This window comes from Ciona robusta, chromosome 3, assembly GCF_009617815.1.
Source record: "Ciona robusta chromosome 3, ASM961781v2".
Taxonomy (NCBI): domain Eukaryota; kingdom Metazoa; phylum Chordata; class Ascidiacea; order Phlebobranchia; family Cionidae; genus Ciona; species Ciona robusta.
Genome location: NC_143237.1, coordinates 5777142 through 5800466, shown reverse-complemented (window position 1 = coordinate 5800466; position 23325 = coordinate 5777142). Strand labels below are relative to the sequence as shown.

Genomic DNA, 23325 nt, shown 5'->3' with positions numbered 1-23325 from the left:
TGTGTCAGTTTTATATTAAGTTAATATTTGATGGAACAGAAAAGCAAGATATATCTGAACCTGCACATAATAAATATAAAGAATTTGTTAGCTGATGGTTGCTAGTTCCACTTGTCAATTAGAATATTGCAGAATTGTTAATTGTTTTTTTTCTCTAGAATAAATATTTGAACATCCAGTGTGTGTTTTTTAAGTAATGTGGTAACTTTCAGCAGCAAATTTTGGATTATTCTTGCACTCTGTCTGTAGTTTATAGTCTGTATGGTTACTGTCCCATGGCAAGGCCCCTATGGGGTGTGGAATTTAGGCCAGAGTTGGTTCATTGTTCCTAAATTTCTTTCATACCCTACATTCTGTAATCTGTTTGGAGGTAAAAATGTCTGAATAATAATTTACAGGCAAATTAAATATAAAATCGTGTTAACATTGTTCAAATACCTTTAGCAAGATTAAAATCAGATCCTACACTGTTTACAATGATGTTTGATTTTGGTAGATCAGTGATACCACAATTTGCAACTTGAATAATAATCTCTCCGAACTTGAAACTATGCTTTGGCTTTGTAGCTTGCTGCTTAGCGACAGTATTTGGTGTTACCAGACGCTGCAAGAACATTGTTATAATTTAATTAATCAGTTAAGGATTATACCGTTATGCAGCTGCAGAATAGGCTTAGCTACCGTTTTTAGTACTTCAAGAGCTTTTTCATGTTCCTGCTTAATAGCAGTATTCAGTGTGTTGGCGAAATTCTCTTTATTTCTAATGCTGCTTTTCTCCAAACATTCAAGTGCCGCTGCTTTACTCTGTTGATGAATGCGTTCAAAGTCTGTTTCACTAATGAATGAATTCCCCGTCGCCTTTGTGATAAATAGAATATTTTAATTTCATGTTCAACAGTGTAAATTATATTGTGCATACCTCCCCCAGCATGTTTTTATATATAGTGACACTTTCTAAAATCTTGCCCATTGCATCTTCAAGAAGTTCTTCCTAATTTGAAAATATTCAAGAGAATTAAATATATATATTAAAAAATATTTTAAAAAAACATAAAAATAAGTTCCGTTTGCACACGGTAATCGGGACACAAAATATTAACCTCATATTTTGCATTACGATTTCGAAAGTCATTGAATTTTTTTTCCAACACAACATTAATTTTGTCACCAAAATCCTTCAGTAGTTGCTTGTTAAGTTTGTTGGAGACACGTTTCACACAACCTTGCAGCACACCCTCATTCTTTTTAAACAACCCGTCTTTCATGAGCTAGATATTTAGAAAACACTAAATATGGTTCAAAAAAAAGTTATTTAAAAGGAAAAAGCGTGCTAGCCTAAGAACAAGGGACTCTGCAATTTGCTACTGAAATCACTAAAAACAGAATGCACAGGGTTTGTTACTAAGTACAAAATAGTTTGATACAGAACCAAAAAAAACAGCCTACCTCTGGGTTCTTATATGCTGTACGGTATTCCTCACAGATTTCTTGTATACGCTTATTAAATTTTTCTTTGGTTGAATTCACCAGACCAATAGGAGCTTTTGGCAAATTGCTGGCCAGCTCTTCATTTGCAGTTCGTTTTGCTTGCTTGTGTAACTCCTCAAATGGTAGTCGCGAAGGGGAATCCATTGTTTGATGCTGAAACCAAATGTGGTAATGCAGAATCCTGAACTATATTAGTACTGAGGGATTACCCTTTTCATAATACTTCGGTACAGAACTATGGCTTCGTCAAAGGACTTTGTAAAAGTGTCTACAACAACTGTAGAACTTGTTTGTTTCTGAAATTCCAAAATTAACAAATCTTAACTTGTTATATATCTAAAATTTCTAAAGCTTTTTATCTCAATATCTTTCTTAAAAGTAATAAAACCATATTTAAAGTAACTGAACAACTTCTTTTCAGTTTGTTCGTGTTATATGAGGTACATAATGGCAAGTTTTTACATAAAATTAAAACTAATAAATAATAAATGATTTGTACAGTTACAACTGGTAATTCTACAGTAAGGAGTTTATTTCTGATCATTTGATTATGTATACTAAAACTGTGTAACACTGTAAGTAATTATCAGACCACCAATATCTGATTGCGCTGTTCATAAGTTTTATATTCCAGATTAAAAGCTTGTATCATTTGATCCTTCAATGCAGCATCACCCTGGCAGTGCTTATTTACAATAGATTCTATAATGTTAGTATAGTGACTCTTTAAAGTTGACCATGCTATGAAGTTGTCAGTGTCACTTCCAATTGCCTAAAAGTCAATACTTCAGATCAGATTCATGTTGTCATAGTGATGTGAGCTATTTAATGCAATTCTATTGTTGATAATCAAATGTTAGATGTGAACCCAGTTTAAACTACAGAAAGTGTCACCCAGCCCTGTTGACCTGCCATTGTCAGCTTGATTGCTTACAAACTTAGGTGCCGAAGATGCCTGGTTCATGTAGCAGACTGCAAATAATTAACAGAACCACATTACCCGCAGTTTTGAAAATAAGTGATAATAATATGATATGTTAATAATTTTAATATACACAAACATTTTATGTTTTCTTTACAAAAATGTTTTTTTTTACATTCTGATATTAAGAAACAATACAAAACCAATGTATGTACTGGTTTAGTTCGAGTAGGCAAATGGTCAGTGACAGGAATAGGGTCCCGGTCGCAGAAATCTGGTTCCTATCACGGATCATTTTTATCATAAATCTATAAATATGGTTCTGAGCAAAGATTAATTGAACACATGTTTTTATGTAATGTGGAAATGTAGATTTTGTCGCCTTTTTCATTGTTGATGACATGTTAACCGTAAAGGTCACATCACATACCGTAATGTCTAATTTAAGTTAAAATACAGCATCATTTTTTTATTTAGAAGATAAATCTTAAAAAAAGAAATGTACAAAATATGTCACATCGAACAACTGTTATTTTTATTTAGAATCAGAGTTCCAGATTTCTCATGAAATAAGTTATAAGTATTTGGTAGGAACTAGTTTCTAGGGGAAACCGATTTCTACCACACACTGGTCCGAGACATCTCGTTCGTGTCTTGTCCATGTAACGAATATAGAGCGTAACAAACTATCCTGTTCAGATGTACATGGTGATTAAAACGCAGAGCGACTGGGAGACGGAAGAACACAACAACGATATTAAATATATCACACATTCTCTTCCCACGTGATCAGATCTCGTAATCAAAAAAAGGTTTTGCCAGCGGGAAATTCCCGAGCAGGAGAATCCGTTCTCGAAAGACAACAGAGCGAGTACGTGAAGCTATGGATCAACACTCGATGGATTCTTTTGTTTGGGACAGACACACAATGTATAGTGTACTGTATATTCTTTTGTTACCACACGGGCTGTAATAATGCCATTACGTAGGCTACCGCAAGTAAAGTTCGGTGATCTTGAGACTTGGTGGAAAATGCGGGGGTTACCCGCCATATAACCACCTAAACTTTGCACGGGGCCTAATGTACAAGGCAAACCGGGGTATTTGAGAAGTTCATCAACCAAGTACACGAGCATGAATTACTTGGCACCTTTAGACATTAGATTCTCACAAGATAGTATAAAAAGTAGATTCCAAGATGGTAGATCTGTAATGCAAGCTATTTTCGACATTAGAAATGGGCGAATGAAAGCCACCGATTTCCCAACTATATCAGTTAAAGTTATGAACGGTAATTACTACACCTGCGACAACAGACGACTGTACGTGTTCAGAGTTTTGCAATGCGAGGGCATCTTGAACATTGTGCCAGTATACATAACTTCATATATAGACTACCGTAAATTTACAACAGAGAACCAGGGTGTGTCCATCAGAGTACGGCAAGGTAGCACACTCCCACACTCGAAAATCCCAACAAATAATACAACTAAAAACAGGTGAGTTTTTACGTTTTGTTTAAAACGCAGTAGATAACGGCATCTATATTTGTTGGTTGTGTTTTCGAACATATTTTTACTGTACACCTCTAATACTGTAGGGTGGGGGAAGATGAGACACCTTTAGCACATAATATCCAAATACTCTGATTGTGTTTTAAACAATTAACAACGGTCTGTGAGGGCCGTGAGGATATGGCTTTATAATTCTTTGAATGTTCCTTGTTTACTATACCAACTGGGATGAGAAAATAGAACGAAAAAATGTGTCCCATCTTTTCCCGCCCTATTATATTTTAATATTTTTAATGTGGTATATTTCGATATTCTGTAGTTAGATTCTACGTGACAGTAAACGTTTTCGTATTTTTATTTTTCCAGAAGTTTTGCAAACCAAAGCGTTGCGTCAAGTAGCCCGACGGCACCCGCTGTGTCATCAATTAGTGAAACCGGTTCCACAATTAAGCCACCATTTAGAATATGTCTTCAAGAAATAAGACAAGAATCGCGGCACTCTTCGGAACTTATTTCCGGGTGAATAGTTGCTTATAAATTACTTTTGTTTTATTAATTTCAACAGAAACGCTTGTTAGACAGACATTGTAACTAAAAACCATGTAATGTTTATACGGTATAGTGTTACCATGCACTATAGTTGTACTTTGTAAACAACGTTTTCACCATATATTGGTTTCAGAACGATTCCAAAACCATTAAGTCCCAATACTACGTCACATGTCTCAACACCGGAAAACGCCCAACCACCAGATCCCGGTTGCTATGCAGCGCACTCAACGTCGTTATTAAAACGTCCTGAAATCGTGACGATACCGGAAAGTTCTTTGGAGCCCTCTACTGGCTTTCACATAAGGTGCGTACGAGTTTACCGTTAAATGTTTTCTTTATGTTAAACTAACTTTTGGCGGCGTGTTAAAGTGGTTAGCGCGTCTGCCTCTAACCATAGGGTAAAAACTGGTTCAAAGCACACCGCTGCTATCATTGTGGGCGCATGTGTCCTTTAGCAAGACACTTAACGGCAATTGCTCCAGCCTAGTGGTCTCTTATGGGTTGTCTAAATTATCAGCCATATATAAAAAAGAAAAAATCTAAAAAAAATAATCATTCACAAAGTAACATACATGGCAATTCGTAAGCTGGCACCAAGTGTATGAACATTAGTGTTATAACGACTGTCGTTTTTGTCGAGGATAAAGCAAGTTACATTCATTCGTTTATTCTTTTTGATTTCAGAGAGTCGATTAAAGCTCCCTCCATTTTAAAAGTTAGACCCAGTGCCGTGTCTTTCTCGATACGGAATTTATCGGGAAAGATAAACAGCTTAAACAAGTATTGCGAAATTATGGTAAATAACGAAGAGAATAGAAAATCGATATTAGAATCATTTGAACCGTTACATGTATATAAGGATGGTTTACATTACATTGTTATGCGTGGTGCTGGCTTCAACATTAAGCTCTACATATGTCGAGTGCTGGAATATTGTGGAAAAGTGTCTGAAATCAGAGTTAAGATTGTGACAACACCTCCAAAGCTGCCACTTCAACCCTACAGCGAACTAGAAACAACACGATTCAACGAAAGTTTGTTGCCTCATTCAAATGAAGACGTTTTGGCAGAAAGAATAAAAAGCCTATAAACCTGTCTCGCTTATGACCAAAGAACACAAATAATGAATGACAGGAATAAAGAACGAAAACTCTATTTGAATATAGGCGAATCTTTTTATTATGTTAATACGTGGTCGACAAATTATTGACTTGATAAAGAAAACTCGTAAAACCAGGTTGGGGTAAAATGTACAGTCGGAGGAAAATGCTACTTTTTCTTTTTTTATGCATCCCTATTTGGAGGTAAACGGAAATAAGGCTAGCAAGATCATATATTCACAAACTGCTGCGTTGATAAATGGAACGAGTTAGCGTCACCATACCAAAAGTAACTATAGTAGGGTGGGAGAAGATGGGACACCTTTAGCTCGTAATATCCAAATATCTTGATCGTGTTTTGAACAATTAAAAACGGTCTATAGGAGTCGTAAGGATACGGTTTTCCATTTTCTTTCTTTACTACCAAATGGGACAAGAACATAGAATGAAAAGCTGTCACATCTTCTCCCACCCTATACTATACAACAACCTATTTATTTTAGTAATAACTGGTTATAATACTTGTATATTTAAAAACACGATAAACGTGAAATACAAGAAATGCATGACCAAAGAAAAAGAGACGACGTGACTTTTATGACCTACTAATAACTATTTCTCTGTAACGACTTCTCACATTATAGTTGTAGACAGCATCGTTGCAACGACGATAAGCATGATCATGTAATTAACGTGCACAGACGCCGCACCCGAACCTAAAAAGGCAAAAATTGTTTTATTTGGAAAATTTACAGATGGTAAAGACACTATAATATTAATTTACAACGCCTAGACCTATTAACCGTGGCAACTATAGCATATCTTCACGATTCCTACAGACCGTTGCTGTTAATTGTTATAACAGTCAGGGATTTTGATATTATGTGCTAAAGGTATCTCATCTAATCGCATAGTGCTAAAAAAGCGTCACCTTTAGGCTTCAGCAGATTGAATGCTCCATGTGTGTGTTTTCGTAGTGAATGATAATGGATGCTCCGATTGGCGTAGATCGCCCCCTCCGCGTATAGAACGTTAAAATTTTGATTATTCACGTTCCAAGTGACGTCACTGCCGGCCACGGATTTCGTGACGCTCATTGGTCGATAGAACGAACACGTAATCACACCATTCGTAATGGATGACGTCACATCAGATGAAGAAAGCTGATTGGATAAAGTTAAAGAAAAGATTTTTATCAATATAGATGGCATAGTAATGCGTAACAAAATATTTTATTTTCTTATCAATATAGACAACGAGTTGTTCAATGTCTGGTAAAATACTACAATTGCCACAATTTTTCTGTCCCATCAACTGATGTGGATTTCGATTTGTAGCTCATTTACCCTCTAAACACGAGGAATTTACTCCCAGGGGTTAATTCACCCCAGTTAAAGAAATGCTCATACGGAGAAAAAAAGTTCACCGTTGTTGTAATGCCGGGCGGGACTTCCGCGGTCAAATAGCCGGAGTGAACAACGACAGTTGAGCTGACGGATGTGCAAATATAAGTGTCGTCTGCTGGACCCTGTGTTTAAAGTGGAAAGTACATTAATTATATAGGCTGTTAATTTTTATTGAGAAATAAATACAAAAAGTTTATACGCCAAAGTTAAAATAGTCAAACCTAATCTTTTACTGACGTGTAATTCAACCAAGTGTAAATGGTATCCAAACATTAACCAGGATGGTAGCAACTACAGAAAATCTATTTTCATTATACAAGTAATGTAAAACTAGTCACATCACGACTCCGATATTGCCGATGCAAACGCCCATATAACATACCATTCCTTCATCAGTAGAAATGGCTACAGCCACATATCCAAGATTAGGGCCAGACACCGTAAATTTTAAAGCGTCGTTACCGCCTTGAGCAGTTTTTTCCCAAGTGATTGTTCTGCAAGCAGGGGAACAATCTGTGGTTGTGTTCCATAACCACCCATCACGGGACGCCAGCTTTGCAATGTTATCTTGGTCGTTATGCTGTAACATAGTGTATAATAGAGTGGAGTAAGATGGGACACATTTGGCATATTATATCCAAATATCCTGTCGGTCTATAGAAGTCGTGGAGATTGTATAATTCTTTGAAATTTCTTTACTTACTATCAAGTGGGGTAAGAAAATTGAATGAAAAGGTGCAAAATAAATTAATAAATTAAAAACAACTAAAACGCATGTTTGAAAACGTAAATTTCGACTCTGCTGAAGCTGTGAAAGCCAGGCGTGTGTTATAACGGCCGTTACAAAACCATCACCTAAATAGTTTAAACTGGATAAAGGCATAATTTACATTCTTCCAATGTCTCGGATTCAACGCCCAAAGCATAACACGAGCCGTTAATCCGTTAAACTTAATAGATTCGTTAAACGTAACTTTAAGCTATAATGAGATAGTAATTGGCGGCTTCGCGTATAAAATGTTCGACGATAAAAACTGTTTTCAAATATTTTCTGTTAAAATCTCAACTTAATAAAACTTGTCAAAAATTTCAAGAGACACTTAAGTGTCAACTCTTCAGTTTTGATGTAAAATTACTTTACACTAAATATTTCCTTCAATTTTGTATGACGACAAAATGTACCCAATGTGTTTTTCTTTGTTTATGTAGCCTCTAGTAGGGTGGGGGAACATGGGTCACCTTTAGCACATAATACCCAAATACCCTGATCGTGTTTTAAACAATTAACAACGATGTATAGGGGTCGTGATACGGTTTTATAATTCTTTTGGTTGTTGTTTGTTTACTACCAAATGGAACGGGAAAATTGAGTGAAAGGTTTCCCATCTTCCCCACCCTTCTATACATTTATACAAATTTAATTGCTTAAATTGGCGGATAGCGGCGAGGCAAATTCAGGAAAATCCGTTGGTCTACATATAGGCCACGGGGCAACGTTATTACAACATTCCCGGGGTAATATGGGTGTACTTGTACTAATATAGTCGACGTCCCCGGATATAGCTGACAAATTATCCTTGTATACATTCTATTTTAGGCACAACCTAGTTTTATATATAGAGTAGTGTGGGGTAAGATGGGACACCGTTTTTCAAAGAATTAGAAAAGCGTATCCTCGCGATTCTCATAGACCGTTGTTCATTGTTTAAAACATGATCAGAACATTTAGATTTTATATGCTTAAGGTGTCCCGTCTTCCCCCACCTACTATACAAGTAATTAGCGGAAAGGCGTTTCAGTATTGTTGAGAGAAATTTTAAAATAAACTCACCGCTGGATAACTTTGGCCGTAACAAGAACAAACTAAAACAAGAATCGTAACTAGTTTGATCATCATTTTCACTTTTAGGCATTAAAATTAAACACAAAAACGTGGCAGAACTTATTCTATCTGAAAAATTTGATTAACTTCTAAATTTGGTTTACGCCCTGCAGTGTAATAGTAAACCGCTATAATTGCTGTTTTCGCGATCCCGACATGTGCTTATAACGCTATGCCACTGATTAATGATTTGACCACATTGCCTGGCTTTATATAAAACTTCAACAGACGCTAATAAAAGAAACTACGTGACAAAAACAGGATTGTAATGGCGAGTTGCGCACCAATGGACACGCTCTCTGTGCGCACGCGCAGATCGCCTAAAGAAGTGGGAGAAAACAAAAACGTTCAAAAGTGGCTGTACACAGTATCCGGAATTCGTCCGTTTCGTCTGTTATTTTGTCCGGATTTCGCTGCCGCATGCGGAACTCGTTAATGGGTTTGCATACGACTTCGCATGCCGGATACTGTGTACATGCAGCCACCTTAAAAGTGTTATATTTTGTCTCAGGCTTAATTTGAACCACAGAAGAGTTAAAAACATTTATTCCATTGAACACGTTTCAAATAAGTAAGTTTTATTTAATAATCTACTCTATGTAGTTCTTCCAGTTATTTATGTAATTGTAATCAAAATCCGCAGTGCGTAAAGGTTGGAAAAAATAATGCCCACTGCCCGCCTATTGTGGCAAAAACACGAAACCTCAACCGACGCTGTCCAAAGATACTCAGTGACAAAAACACGATTGTAATGGCGACCTGCGCACCAATGAACACGCTGTCGGTGCGAATGTGCAGATTGCCGGAGGAGTAGTAGAATGGACAGGTTTAAAGTGTCATATTTCTCTTCACGCTTAATTTAAACGACAGAAGCGTTAAAAACATTTATTCTATTGAAGAAATTTCGAATATGTATAAGTTCTATATTTAACATGTGGTTCTCGCAGGTATTTATGTTATTGTGATCAGAACCGTATGGAAACAAATAAAGGTTGACAACTGATAGTTTTTGCAACAAGCACCGGAACTATAATTCAGACTTTAGTTTTGTGTGAGTGGAATTTTAACAATAATATAGACGGAAAATATGCATCAATGCTTACTATTATAGGCATGAAAGAATCAGCTGGTAAAGGCGCCTTGCTGTTTCTTGCTGAATAAATGAATGAATGTAATGTAACTTACTCTAGCCTCGAGCGGCGGGTAAACGACAGTCGTTATAACACGGGTCTCCATATACGCCTGGTGCCAACTTACGAATTACCAGGTATAGTAATTTTTAAAAATACCATAAAAATCAGGGATTTTTAAAATTATACTTCTCTATTAAGTTATACTGTTGTAGTTTTTTAAATGCCTTAAATTCAATAAAAAAAAATCGGGTAGAAAGTTTAGCCTATATATAAAGGTACGTGTGCAAGTTAAGGTAAATATAGACTATTCACAAGAATGCGTACGTGTGGCAAGCAACGGAAGAAAGAATATAAATAGATTAAACGTGTCAGGACGATGCAGTAGACGCAGACGTCGCTGAATGAGATTTATTTGTGTTAGTATTTACGTTACACACCAGGGGATTTTCTTGTTATATTAATAGATGTCTGTCATAGTGACGGGACAAATAAAGTTTAACGGATTAAAATAACTCTGGGAAAACATAAAAAAAATGTTGGGTGTTTTGGGCTTCTTGGAGTTCAAAATACCAAATATAACGTAAATCCCGGTGTTTTAGTAAACAAAATTACAAAGAAAGTCTAATTAAACAACATAGAAACATGGGGTAATGAGCAAACTGTCAATAAAACTTCACCCACATGAAAGAGAATTCCAAAAAAGTGTTTAAATTTTTGCCTTGTCAGCCAAAACCTGTGTTATACCTTCAGGTTCAAACATTTTGAAGGTTTGAACACACCGCGTAATGTATGAGCACGAAATGGGAGGCGACGACTAGAATCTGGCGGTTGCCGACCACTCGACGCGGGGCAAAGTTTAAATGTCCCTACCTTAACAACCCATGTGTGATTGACGCCACTAATATTTTGAGAAAAACGTCTAACAAACGCGCACGAGGAAACACCGTTCCGATGCTTAACAATTGAATGTAGATGTGTCAAAATACGGACGAGACAAACACGACACGGACGAGGAACATGAACGAGCCAAGATAAACTCGCGACGCAGGAAAAACTGGGTTCCATGACTCATGTTACCCAACACACAGGATAATACATACACAAATATTCCAGGGTGTTCTTTAATAAATAAAACTATCTAAAACACTAGATTATCAATGCACAGTTTGGTAACCGAAGAAAAATAGAAGTCTCCGAAAAGAATAGAATTATATAATTTACATATTATAGTTAAGGGCTACAAAGCAGCTAAAATAGTAAACAAATTCTTGATCTTTTTTCAGTGTTCACCACATGTATGTGTAAGGTTTGCCCTTGTTGTCGTTTCCTCTCTAAATCCTTCTCAGCACGTTTCAGTCGATGGTGTAAACGATGCAGCTGAAATACATATATTGTAACAAGAATAAAACATATTTTGTGAAATAAAGATACCAAAAAGGTATTAACAAAAAACCCTATGAATGAATGAATGAAACTGACTTTATCCCCGCGTGGCCGGAAAACAATAACACGGGTTCATACACCTCGTGCCAGCTTATGAGTTACCATGTATGTTACTTTGTAGGTGATTATTTTTTATCTATGGCTGATAATTTGGACAACCCATTAGTGACCACTGGGTTGGAGCAATTGCTGTTAAGTGCCTTGCCCAAGGTTACATACGCCCACAATGATAGCAGCGATGAGCATTGAACCTATTACCTATGGGTTACAGGCGATGCTTTAACCACTTTTCCACATTGCTGGAACACACAAAAAAATCACTTGTATAGTGTTCTTTGTTATTAAACAAGATAAACGTGATGCTTTATTAAATGCTCGATAAAATATTAACAGACCAATTTCAACTTCTATAAACTTTACCTGTATAAGATGTTTATGTTTTATAAGTTTAACTTCTTCAGGTGGAACTCCATTGAGATTGTTGATTATTTTAGTATTTTGAATAAAATCTGTAACATAGTGATTATTGCCCCCTAAACGTTCAAAATGCTTATTTATTTCGAATTGTTGTTGAACAATGCCACATAACTTACTTGCATTGCTTGTTATTTCAGTCCAAGCTGTTTTATAAGTTATCAGTGTTTGTTTTGAATTCATTTTTCCATCTTGAGGCTTGTTCAAAACATACAAGTGATTTGGACCAAAGTAGATCCTGAATATTGGTTTAAATAAATCGCTAGTGTACTTATAAACATTATTTAAAAATAAATGAATAATACATATGTCAATGCCTAATATATGGGTTAAAGGCCCTTCGCTGCTATTATATGCTGCTATTATATTGTCCGGCGCCGTGGCGTAGTGGTTAGCGCGCCTGCCTGTAACCATTAGGTAATGGGTTCAAGGCTCGTCGCTGCTACCATTGTGGGCGTATGTGTCCTTGGGCAAGACACTTAACGACAATTATTTCAACCCAGTGGTCACTAATGGGTTGTCCAAATTATCAGCCATACACACATACATAAAACATGAAAAAATCCAAAAAAAAATAATCACCCACAAAGTAACATACATGGCAACTCGTAAGCTGGCACGAGGTGTTAAACCCGTGTGAAAACAACTGTCGTTTTGCGGCCACGCGAGGATAAAGTAAGTTACATTCATTCATTCATTCATATGGGCGCATGTGTTCTTGAGCAAGACACTTAACTACAATCGCTTCAACTTAGTGTTGACTAATGGGTTGTCCAAATTATAAGCCACGCATAAAAAACATAAAAAAACACCAACAAATTATCAAATACAATATAACATGAATGAATGTAACTTACTTTACCCTTGCGTGGCCGGAAAACGAAAGACAACCCATTAGTGACCACTGGGTTGGAGCAATTGCCGTTAAATGTCTTGCCCAAGAACATATACGCCCACAATGGTAGCAGCGACGAGCCTTGAACCCATTACCTCTGGGTTACAGGCAGCACGCTAAATACTAAGCCACGGCGCCGGTGCATACTTGGTAACTCGTAAGCTGGCACAAGGTGTATGAACATTCGTGTTATAATGACTGTTATTTTCCGGCCATGCGAGAATAAAGTAAGATACATTCATTCATTCATTCATTCAACTTACCTATCATTATCCTGAAGTTTTTGTTTACCGCTCACCACCTTTCCATTGACCAAGATCTGAATATTATCAGCAAGTGGTTGAATATAAACATCTTTTCCATCATTTTCAACCAGTGCATGTTTTCCCACAATTCTATAAAACAAATCACAATTAAATATTCTTAGTATCTGTTATGCAACCTATTTACCCGTGTCCACTCATCTTTATTTTCGCTTTTTCAGCACTGCCAATAGTTGACTCTCCAGGCATCACCACGTGTATGATGACTTTACACAAATCTGGTTCCTCATTTAGATTCCAGAAATGTGGAAATTTTTCTTGGTTTCTCTTTAATAAAACAAGCAATCAAAATTTGGTAAATAGTTAGTATTTATAAATATCAGAAACTTTTACCTTTTTTTGTATTTGTTGAAGAATTTGACACTGATTTTCATATTCTATAAGATGCCATGCATTTTGCTTTGGGTCTGTTTGTTCCATATTTTTTAAAAGTAGCTGCATCTAAAGTAATATACGAGATTTACTATTTAATACTATTAGGATAGGGCTAAATTCAACTTAAAAGGCAAATAATATATAACTTTTATGACAGCAGTGTACACCCCCCTTTGTTATTAATAATTTAATAAATACAATCTTGTTGTTTACTTAAAATGTACTTGAAAAATCCCAACCTCTTTTAGTTTTTCCTTCACGTATTTATGATCTTTTTCAGCTTGTAATTTTTCTGCATCATTTTTATACTTCTGTTTCATATTTTGCATCCTTTCTTCATTTTGTTCCAGCTGTTTACAATTGGGTAAATCAAACCTTGCCAGATTTCTAAACATCTTTTCAAGGCATATGAGATATACAACAAAGTTTGTGACTATATCCATTAGAAAAAAGTTGCTTATTGAACAATAACTCCTAGTTAATGAAAACATCAAACTGTCAAATAAAATACAAACCTGTTCTAGGTCATTTAACATTCGAGTGCGTTCCTGTTCAAAATCTTTCATCTTGATGTCTTTATCAAATTCCTCGTTCAATTTCCCAATTTTCATATCATACCATTGTTTCTAAAAGCAGGAAATTACTTCCTATACAGATTTTATTTTCATGTACAAATATTGAAAATGTTTCACCTGTTTCTCCAGTTTTCTAACCGCTGCATCTGCGTACATTATTTTATGCAGCTCCAATACCTTGACTTTGGCCACATTCTAAAATGCAATTTTACTAATACCTTGTAGTAAGGGTTTGATAAATAATGTATTAATTAAAATGTTTTGATTTAAAGTCAAATATCTTTGGATTGTATAACACTTTAGCAAACTTACAGATAAATATATGAATTACTTTAAAACTTGTAGTAAAGGTTTTGTAAATACTATATCCCCCACAAAGTAACATACTTGGTAACTTGTAAGCTAACACCAGGTGTATGAAACAGAACACCGTGTTTTAACGACTGTCGATTTCTGGCCACGCAAGAATAAATTAAGTTACATTCATATTGATAAAAAGTTATAATTGAAGTGACATATCCTTGGGCTGTATAACACTTTACCTAACTCACAGACAAATATATAAACTACTTCAATCAATAAAAAACAAATTGCAAATAGTTGCCCCAAACCTCAGTTTCATTTGCATTCTTGTCACTACGCAATATACGAATTTCTGCTTCAAGTGCTTCCCGTTGTTGAGTATGCTCCTTTTCAGCTTCATCTGCTAATTTTCCCTGCCACTCAACCTAGTTTGTAGATATGGTCAAATCAGTAGTACATTCAATTGTTACTGTACTTCATTTCCAATTAATGTGAATATTAATGTTCATAGGCCATCAAAGTGTTTACAAAAAAACTTGTAAATAAAGAATGTTAGGTTTCTGATTGTTTTTGACACATTATGATTAAAAATTGAAAGAAAATTCTTTCTAAATAATATGGTTTCTAAATAATTTAAAAACCTGTCAATTTTTTATAATTTTAAAACCTGTTAGAACTTCTCAAGTTGCCATAAATTACATTTCCTGATCCAGTAGACATCTATTGACAAAGTAAACACCTAAAGCTAAAATTAGTATGTGATCCGCAAGAAAAAGCATGGTTGAATTTAATTCTAACATTAATATTTTCCCAATTGAAGTGTATAACCAATAATTACACTTTTTTAATTAAAGGCAAACAAATTATAATTAACTTACAAGTTTTCCTATTTCTTCTGCGAATCTTTTGTCGTAATCGACTTGAGCATTTTCATGATTCGAGTTCAGCATTTGAGCTTCCTCTTCCTTAAAATAAGCAAATAATTCTAATAAACATGACATTTATAAACATTACAGTAGTATGTATTAAATCAAATATTGAAGGTTTATGCCTCAGCCAGAAGATGTAGTAGCAAGCAAATACACATAATCTGCAAGATATTGCAGTTGTAGGTTGCTCCACCAAGCAAAGATACAAAATGACAATAAATTATTAGTAATTTTTATACCTGCTTTTTCATAAAATTAAATTAATGGTAATTTTTATACCTGCTTTTTTATAAAATCTTCTTTCATTTTTTTATATTCATCTTCAGTAAACCCCTTTAGGAAAGTTGAATCTTGCTCCAATAAATCTGGATTTAAATTCAAATAACAATTTTTTTCGAAAAGCAGTTGTTTGGTCGTACATTCATATGTGATCATATATTTTTATAATTTTTTTATGAACTTTTAATTGAGATCCTTACAGGATACAAGAATCGTTTTTTTTACTGAAAGAAAAATGTTCACTGTATAAATATTACTTAATAAATACAAGTTTTAGTTTACCTTCATAAGAACAGTGCAAAAAGATTTCAGATCTAGCTAATTCAAAAGACGCTTTGGGAGGTTTCATATTATTTCTTTTTAATTTCGCCAATTCATATGGATGCTCAAATACAAACAAATCAACTGATCCAAAAAGAATTCTGTGTAAAAATCGAAATATTATGGAATTAACAATTTGCCATAGATAATGTTTATTTTCAGTCACTTTTCCCTAATTAAGTAAGGAGACAAAAAGGAGACAAATAGACAAAGGTCAGGAAACATAGCATTACAAAAGCCTAGCCGTTTAAAAGAATGTCTTTTAAAACAATATAGCAATGGACTCAACTTTTTGTCACCTATGATCATAATTTACATTCATAAAAAATCACACGCATATAGAATCACACGCGTATAGAAGAAAAATCACACGCATATAGAAGACACGCATATACTTAGCAACTAACCTGTCATGGTGGGCTAGCCTTGTTTTTTCTGTAACACGTATTCCATTAACACGGACTGTAGTTTCCTCAGAAACAGGGGAGATGAAAATATGTTCGTTTTCCTCATTTGTTATCACAGTATGCTCAGATTGAATTCTTTAGAACAAAATTTTGTAATTTACCATATATATAGGTCTGTAACTGTTTTTTATTAGACTAGATGGTAGTAGGCAGTGCCTGGATTTTTTAAACAAACAGTCATGTATTTTAATATTGTAAGGCGCCATAGCACAGTTCGTTAGCGCGCCTGCCTTAAGCGCAGAGGTAATGGGTTTAAGGCTCATCGCTGCTACCATTTCTGGGGTATGTGTCCTTGGAGAAGACATTTATCAGCAATTGCTCCAACCCAGTGGTCACTAATGGGTTGTCCAAATTATCAGCCACAAATAAAAAAATTATTTTAAAAACAATTACCCACGAAGTAACATAATTGGTAACTCTTTAGCTGGCTTGAATTGTATCAAACAGAATACCGTGTTTAACGACTGTCGTTTACCAGTCACGCGAGGATGAATAAATTACATTCTTTAAATCATTCATTCAATATAAACATGTCCTATTTCCTAAGATAAAATAAACCATTGGTTAAATTTTCTCACCCCAAAATTTGAATGTTTGATTCTTTAGAACTGCCAACTGTAGTTTGTCCAACTGGTGTATATTGAACCACAGCACCACTTAACATTATATCTGAATTCAGACTCCAAATGTGAGGGTTTCTTTTTCTCTTTTTCTGTTTTATTTGAGTTGTAAAACATTAAATGAGAAATGGGAAAACTGTACTCAAAATATTTTTTTCAGTAACTGAATATTAAACGTACTTTTACACTGTTAATTTTTTATTTGATAAAACCTTTAATTGCATAGAGAATTACAATGTATTAGGTCTTTTTTTTAAGTTTTATACATTTACTTTTTGAGCTTTTTTCTCTTTTAAATCTGCTCTTATGCTCTTTTCATTTTCTCTCATCCTTGATTCCCATTCTACAGCTGATTTTTCCAGTTGAGTTTGTAAACTCTTGATCTAGAATACACAAGTGCACACATTTTAATTAATATTTACAATATGAATACTGTCATGAACCATTAAAGAAACTTTTTAAAATTAGGTCTCTGGTTTTATTTCAACTAACTTAAGTGAGCTATAACACACTTAAGCAATGGTTAATCTAACATAGTTCACGTTCAAAATATGACAGAACCTAGTAGTCTACGACACAACGTACTCTAACACTACGCTGCTTATAATGAAAGGTCAGGCTAGAGACAAGAATAACGTAGGAAGAAGGCACAGCAAAATAGAAATAATATAAAAACATCACAATACTTCTAGGCGTTTAATAGAGAATAGAAACGCTCAAACCTAAGGCCTTCATGAATTTTATTTATGGTCGAGTATTGTGTAGTTGCTTAAATAAAAGATAAACACAAAAAACATAAATAAGGTAAAGGAAAAACAGTTTAACAGAGCACCTTAGTATACTTAAGTTTAATATCCATTTATGTGTTAATTATACCAACCTGTTCTTCATTCTTATTTATAACTTCAGTGTATTTTTCCATTGGCACTGTGGGAGCAGCTGTTTGCTGTAGTTGATCTGTCCAAGATTTTAAACAGAAATAAAACACAATGTATGTAAAGCACTTACAGAAAAAATAATTTGGTCAAACTATTCAATAACTCTTCTATGTTTCGATATTTAATTTTAACCTTTGAAAACAAAATGAACTGAATTTTAACTTTCACCTTTTAGCTGGGCGATTTCTTCTCGTAATTCTCGAATGAGTTTCACATTGGGATCTTCATTTACTACAGCTTTTGTCTTGATTTGTTTTGCACGATCAGCAAATCGCAAAGTTGACAAAGTTTCACCATAATCGCTGTCTGAAGGACTCAATGCAGCCAGCTGCAAGAACAGTATGTTACTCAGTTCAAAGTTAAATATAGATAGTTGATTACAGTTGATTACATATGCAGTGAAGAATCTGAGTCATTTTCCTTTTAAATCCAAAAAGTTAAACTTATACGGACTTCATGTTTTTCAGGCAGGGTGTAAATATGTTGGTATGTGAAATTAGTTCCCTGGGATTCACTATGACATGTTCAGGTAAAACCAAGGAATACAAGATGCATAAATTTGTTATTACGTAAAATTCATATAATAGGATCATGCTTGTTCGGTGCCGTAGCATAATTGGGTAGCGTGGCTGCCTTTAACTTAGATATAATGGGTTGTTATAGCGACTGCTGTTTTCCGGCCACGAGAGGATAAAGTAAGTTTGCTAGGTGTAGAGACCACACTTTTTTCTTCCAACAAATTATAAATATGTTTTTAATTGTAACGTGTTTTAACAACTGTTGTTTTGTCGGTATATCCTGTCTTTTCGTTTCAAATATTTCTAAATTTTCACTACCGTAATCGAAGAGACAAATAAAAAGTTATTATTACTATTATTATTACATTCATTCATCCATGCTTGCTGTACAACATAATAGTTTAGGAAGTAGCAAAAACATGAACAGTTAAACGAATAATATAAAATGACTACCATAATAGTTTTGCTGTTTCCTCCAAGAGCATTCTTTAACAACTTGGTCATAACTGAATTTCTAAACGCAGGTTTCTCATTTTTTACAATCGAGTTGATGCAATTACCAAGAGTCAAAAGACTGAGGTTAATATTTTTTCCTTCATCAAATATTTTTCCTTTCACATCATTTCTTCCCACACGTTCACTAATAAAACATTTTTTCAATTTTTAATTTAGGTTGAAATTTTATATTGCTGTTGCTAACATGCCGATTTTTTCCAAAAACTGATATTTTGTCAAGAAAATACATAGATTTTGTTGAAACTAACAATATTCTGTACACCATACAGAGGGACTCCGTAAGTTAACCCAAAGGCGGTAAATAAATTTAGAGCATCTATACCCTTGTTTCATTGCATGGTAGACAAAATTCTTATTTCAATAAAATCTAAATTTACCTGTCAGAAGTTCTTAAAAAACCACTTTAACTTACCTCCCAGCTAAATCTACTAAGTTAATAACTGATGTTTTTCTCATTTCAGCACCCATGGTTTGATCCAATGTTAATGTGAAGATGGTATGTGCACGTGAACTTGTGTCGTTCATCACAGTTTTTGCAACTGTGCGGTTACTATTTCCTTTATCAATATAAAGCTGTATACCTTCATAATCCACAACAGTTTGTACTTTCAAATCTTCAACTAAAAATAAAAGTTGGTTCAATAAAAAAAAGCGGCTTACTTATTCTTACATGATGGGGAAAAGTCAGTCATTATAACTTGGGTGTTCTGTTTAATAATCCAAATGCCCGCTTACAAGTTAATACAAGTGTACTTTGGTGAGTGATTATTCTGAGGTCTTTTTTTAAAACTTTTTTTCATGTATGACTATTTAGACAACCTATAAATGCCTGTGGCATGGGTTGTCTAGTTGTTTATGCAATACAGCCCAGGAAATGTTTGTTTTTCTTCTGAGGAAATTCAATCAAAATGACTTACCATAAAATCCTGTCTTGGCATTTTCTCGAATTTTTAGATCAGTTTTGTTACTAAGCAAATCTTTTACTTTTTCGTTGTAGATTTCAACCATAGATACTGTGACCTACAATATAAAGTTTGTTTGTTTATGATAAAATTAATTTAAATGGTAATGTCTGTCTGTGAAATCAATTATATGGAATAAATTGTTTATTATTTAGGAAGATTTTTTTTCAGCACGAAAGAGAAACTCTTAGTAAATTTTTTTTAAACACGAGAGCACATTTCAGTTATGCAACTAAATCTAAATGCAAATAAAAGTTACATAATATTGCACAATAGCATCAATCAATAAATACTGCCTTGGTGGTAAAACAAACATACTTTCAAGTAATTATTGTTTTTGAACCATCAATAATTAACAAGTATATAGGTTTGTTGTTACGAAAATAAATGTAAAGTTCAACTGGAAGTCAAGTTAAAAATATTACTAACTGGATAATGTCCAGTTGGTTTTTGATCAATCTCTTCAAACAACTGTTTGCATGTAGCTGGAACTATGCCTGAAAATAAGTTATTTTTATTTAATTTATGAAAATGCATTGAACGAATGAATGATAATGAGTTATCCACACATGGCGATGCAATTAGTAAATAAAACATGTGTTTGGTATTTCATACACCTTGTGCCCGCTTTCGAGTTACCATTTATGTATCTTTTTGGGTGATTATTATTGTGTTTTTTTGTATAGCTGACAATAAGGATGACTCATTAGTAACCACTGCATTAAAGCAATATCCTTTAATTGTCTTGCTCAAAAACAAACATGACGACAGTAGTCCACAGTTATGATGTGAGCACTTTAATCACTAGGCTAGGGCACTAAGCATTTTATATTGATTTCACAACAACTTTGATAAATATTGAAAAAACAATTTTTTGGTATTCACCTTTATTTTTATCATACCCAAATATGGAATAGGATTTCCCTGAACCAGTTTGTCCATACGCAAACAACGAACAGTTAAATCCTTCCCAAGCATTTGCAAGAACTCCACGTCCAAGGTCATCAAACACTTTTCTCTGGAAAACAAAACCTCATTTAACAGACTTTTAACAAACATCACGTAAAGCAAACAGAATCAACTCCATTATAATATAATTAACATTCATAACAAAAAAAACTTTTAAACAGAAGATTTTACTTGATCAGCATATCGAGGATCAAGCGGCGCATAGTAACCATCATCCTGCTCTTCGTAGCCATTGTGTGACCAGTACGAGTAGTCGAAAGTGAACTTTTTATCATTTTTTATTTTATCTGGATCCTTCAGTATTGTGGTGTTTTCCACCATGTCCACAACAAGGCTTGAGTCTGTTGATTTTTCTCGCCCATTGTAAGTTTAGTTAAGGTTGAGCTTGATTGTAACGGTAAAAATTAAATACTTTAACCATTATAAATTGATTGTTCTAAACACACATAAGTGGCGGTAAAAAAATCTCAGATTTTATTTTATAAAGATTTTTTTGAGCAGGGCATTTTTTACGTTACTGTTTATTATGTTTAATGCGTGCAAATTAACATATTAATAAGTTTTGGTTATAAAGCAATAATACACCTTAGATGCCTAACCAGCATTTAAACAATTATCTCTACATTTTTCTGCTTTAAACCGGAATAGGCAAATACACGCTGGGCAAATACATCACAAACTCAACAAGATTAAAGCAAAAAAGAAAAAGAGAGCGAGAAGGGCAACTAATATTTCTCTGTAGGGGATTCCCCGAATCACCAAGGTAGCAAAGAAAACAACAAAAAGCAAAGATGAAATACGGAGAGTCACATCGCATCTTGATATAAAGGGGACAATGTGTTAAATAAATAAATCTAAGCGTACTTAATCTTAGCATGGAAAAAGGAAACGTTTTAGTTTAAAAACTTAAAAATATTTTATGTCATAATTTTGACACTGCGAATGTTAAGCGAGTTTCAGTAGGCCAACACAACGTCCAACATAACTTTAAACAGATAATATAAAAAGGATATGAATGGGCGAACTCTGACCGCAACTTTTATGTTATGCGACATGTCCCTTTTGATTAAACAACCTTATTTCTCTACACTGACCTGTTTAAAACATACAAGCAAAAAATAGGCACCCGTATATTTTTATTTCAAACAAACGAAATTATACAATTATACGATACATACTTGTATAGTATGTTAGGGGAAGATGGGACACTTTTTATTCTATTTCCTCGGCCCATTTAGTAGTAAACATAAAACATTTAAAAAAATATAAAACTGTGTCCTCACGGCTTCCATATCTCACGGCTTCCATATTGTTAATTGTTTGAAACACGATCAAGGTATTTGAACATTATGTGCCAAAGGTGTCCCGTCTTCCCCCACTCTACTTTACTTTATAATGCTGCACTCGCTATCAAATAATGCCAAAAATATATTTTCTAGAGCTAGAGAAAAGCTAATAATGTTTACAGTCTCAATAACGCGTTGGCTAAATAAACACAATGTACTTAATAAATTAACATTTACAGGTAATAAGTGATGTAATTGAACTCAGGGCAAAAGTCATAACCTTGTTTGGTTTAGTATAGTTCTAACTGGTTTACATAGTGCTTAAATCAAACACGTTCCAGTACGGCAATTAGCCACCCACGCAATAAATTAATCTACAAACCTGTTATTTATACTGTGGGGTAAAATGGGACACCTTTAGTACATAATAGGCCTAACCGAATATCCTGATCGTCTTTTAAACAATCAACGGTCTATGGGGGTCGTGAGGATACGGTTTTAGAATTCTTTGAATGTTTTTTGTTTACGACCAAATGAGACAGGTAAACAAAACGAAACGTATCCCATCTTTCCTCACCCTACTATATACATATATAGCCTCCCAATTTTCTATAATCTTATAATTATTTGTGTCTACTGTTGTTTAAACTGATGCCTGTTTCTACGCCGCACAAAACGAAAAAATTTCAACTCAACATAATATAACTTGGACTAAAGGAAAATATTACTATACGAATTGAACTATCGAATGTCCAAAACTGTTTTCCTTTCACGCGAAATTCTATTGACGGTCGTCACGGCCGTTTATTATGTGTGCGAACTGTGTATTAAGTTGAAGTAAATGTTAAACATGAAGGCAGGCAGGCAGCGCTTACTTAATTTTCAAGTAACGCAATACCGAAATCTCGCTTTCTAATGATGGTATTGTGGGGTAATATGGGATAGGTCGCAAAATTCTATAATTGTTATCTAAATAAATGTCACTCGGTTTTTTTACCGGCGCCGTGGTTAGCGCGCTTTTAGCCTAGTGGATACGAGTTTGAATGAATGAATGAATGTAACTTACTTTATCCTCGCGTGGCCGGAAAACGACAGTCGTTATAACACGGGTTTAACACCTCGCGCCAGCTTACGA

At 34.5% G+C, this 23325-nt stretch overlaps 4 protein-coding genes and 1 long non-coding RNA gene across 8 annotated transcripts; 2 read left to right on the top strand and 3 right to left on the bottom strand.

The window, feature by feature from the left end:
* Positions 1 to 24: 24 nt before the first annotated feature.
* On the bottom strand, positions 25 to 2881 carry LOC149738533 (uncharacterized). 3 transcript variants are annotated; one of them, XM_089874170.1, is made up of 7 exons: positions 1698 to 2881; positions 1447 to 1641; positions 1101 to 1268; positions 920 to 991; positions 682 to 858; positions 439 to 604; positions 25 to 360 (listed from the first exon to the last, which is right to left on the bottom strand). In XM_089874170.1, exons 1-7 carry the CDS (start codon positions 1704 to 1706, stop codon positions 347 to 349), a joined length of 801 nt encoding a protein of 266 aa, XP_089730296.1. In that variant the 5' UTR covers positions 1707 to 2881; the 3' UTR covers positions 25 to 346. The 3 variants fall into 3 exon arrangements, with proteins under 3 accessions (XP_089730296.1, XP_089730297.1, XP_089730298.1); XM_089874171.1 differs by having other exon boundaries at positions 694 to 858; XM_089874172.1 differs by lacking the exon at positions 1101 to 1268.
* Positions 2882 to 3377: 496 nt separating this feature from the next.
* LOC149738532 (uncharacterized) lies at positions 3378 to 5571 on the top strand. The gene is made up of 4 exons (XM_089874159.1): positions 3378 to 3909; positions 4291 to 4443; positions 4607 to 4780; positions 5161 to 5571. Exons 1-4 carry the CDS (start codon positions 3545 to 3547, stop codon positions 5564 to 5566), a joined length of 1098 nt encoding a protein of 365 aa, XP_089730285.1. The 5' UTR covers positions 3378 to 3544; the 3' UTR covers positions 5567 to 5571.
* A 66-nt stretch (positions 5572 to 5637) lies between these two features.
* LOC149738531 (ferric reductase 1-like) lies at positions 5638 to 9043 on the bottom strand. Its single transcript, XM_089874181.1, has 5 exons — positions 8814 to 9043; positions 7365 to 7562; positions 7003 to 7104; positions 6508 to 6739; positions 5638 to 6292 (listed from the first exon to the last, which is right to left on the bottom strand). The coding sequence occupies exons 1-5, from the start codon at positions 8877 to 8879 to the stop codon at positions 6210 to 6212; spliced, it is 681 nt and encodes a 226-aa protein (XP_089730307.1). The 5' UTR covers positions 8880 to 9043; the 3' UTR covers positions 5638 to 6209.
* A 650-nt stretch (positions 9044 to 9693) lies between these two features.
* On the top strand, positions 9694 to 19572 carry LOC149738530 (uncharacterized). The gene is made up of 5 exons (XR_016384567.1): positions 9694 to 9915; positions 9976 to 10131; positions 10970 to 11435; positions 13294 to 19036; positions 19435 to 19572. It is a non-coding gene; the product is annotated as an uncharacterized LOC149738530 (long non-coding RNA).
* Positions 11105 to 23199, bottom strand: LOC149738529 (kinesin-related protein 1-like). Of its 2 annotated transcripts, XM_089874127.1 has the most exons (24): positions 21076 to 23199; positions 20821 to 20953; positions 20365 to 20432; positions 19891 to 19993; positions 19386 to 19593; positions 18911 to 19097; positions 18108 to 18267; positions 17882 to 17958; positions 17274 to 17384; positions 16960 to 17093; positions 16322 to 16456; positions 15876 to 16015; positions 15594 to 15679; positions 15264 to 15350; positions 14694 to 14810; positions 14200 to 14277; positions 14023 to 14133; positions 13747 to 13857; positions 13466 to 13573; positions 13260 to 13399; positions 13073 to 13204; positions 12034 to 12152; positions 11861 to 11949; positions 11105 to 11374 (listed from the first exon to the last, which is right to left on the bottom strand). In XM_089874127.1, exons 1-24 carry the CDS (start codon positions 21223 to 21225, stop codon positions 11246 to 11248), a joined length of 2913 nt encoding a protein of 970 aa, XP_089730253.1. In that variant the 5' UTR covers positions 21226 to 23199; the 3' UTR covers positions 11105 to 11245. The 2 variants fall into 2 exon arrangements, with proteins under 2 accessions (XP_089730253.1, XP_089730255.1); XM_089874129.1 differs by lacking the exons at positions 11861 to 11949; positions 12034 to 12152 and having other exon boundaries at positions 21076 to 22047.
* Positions 23200 to 23325: the final 126 nt, after the last annotated feature.

Coding starts and splice junctions, on each gene's coding strand:
- LOC149738533 (XM_089874170.1), bottom strand. Junction 992..1,100: donor ATCGTAATGCAAAATATGAG/GTTAATATTTTG, acceptor TTTTCAAATTAG/GAAGAACTTCTTGAAGATGC. Junction 859..919: donor ATAAAAACATGCTGGGGGAG/GTATGCACAATA, acceptor TTTATCACAAAG/GCGACGGGGAATTCATTCAT.
- LOC149738532 (XM_089874159.1), top strand. CDS start 3,545: ATGAATTACTTGGCACCTTTAGACATTAGATTCTCACAAGATAGTATA. Junction 4,444..4,606: donor TCTTCGGAACTTATTTCCGG/GTGAATAGTTGC, acceptor TATTGGTTTCAG/AACGATTCCAAAACCATTAA. Junction 4,781..5,160: donor TCTACTGGCTTTCACATAAG/GTGCGTACGAGT, acceptor TTTTGATTTCAG/AGAGTCGATTAAAGCTCCCT.
- LOC149738531 (XM_089874181.1), bottom strand. CDS start 8,879: ATGATGATCAAACTAGTTACGATTCTTGTTTTAGTTTGTTCTTGTTAC. Junction 7,563..8,813: donor ACGGCCAAAGTTATCCAGCG/GTGAGTTTATTT, acceptor ACTATGTTACAG/CATAACGACCAAGATAACAT. Junction 6,293..6,507: donor CAATCTGCTGAAGCCTAAAG/GTGACGCTTTTT, acceptor TTGCCTTTTTAG/GTTCGGGTGCGGCGTCTGTG.
- LOC149738529 (XM_089874127.1), bottom strand. CDS start 21,225: ATGGTGGAAAACACCACAATACTGAAGGATCCAGATAAAATAAAAAAT. Junction 15,680..15,875: donor TTTGCACTGTTCTTATGAAG/GTAAACTAAAAC, acceptor ATTTAAATCCAG/ATTTATTGGAGCAAGATTCA. Junction 14,134..14,199: donor TTAGAAAACTGGAGAAACAG/GTGAAACATTTT, acceptor TCCTGCTTTTAG/AAACAATGGTATGATATGAA.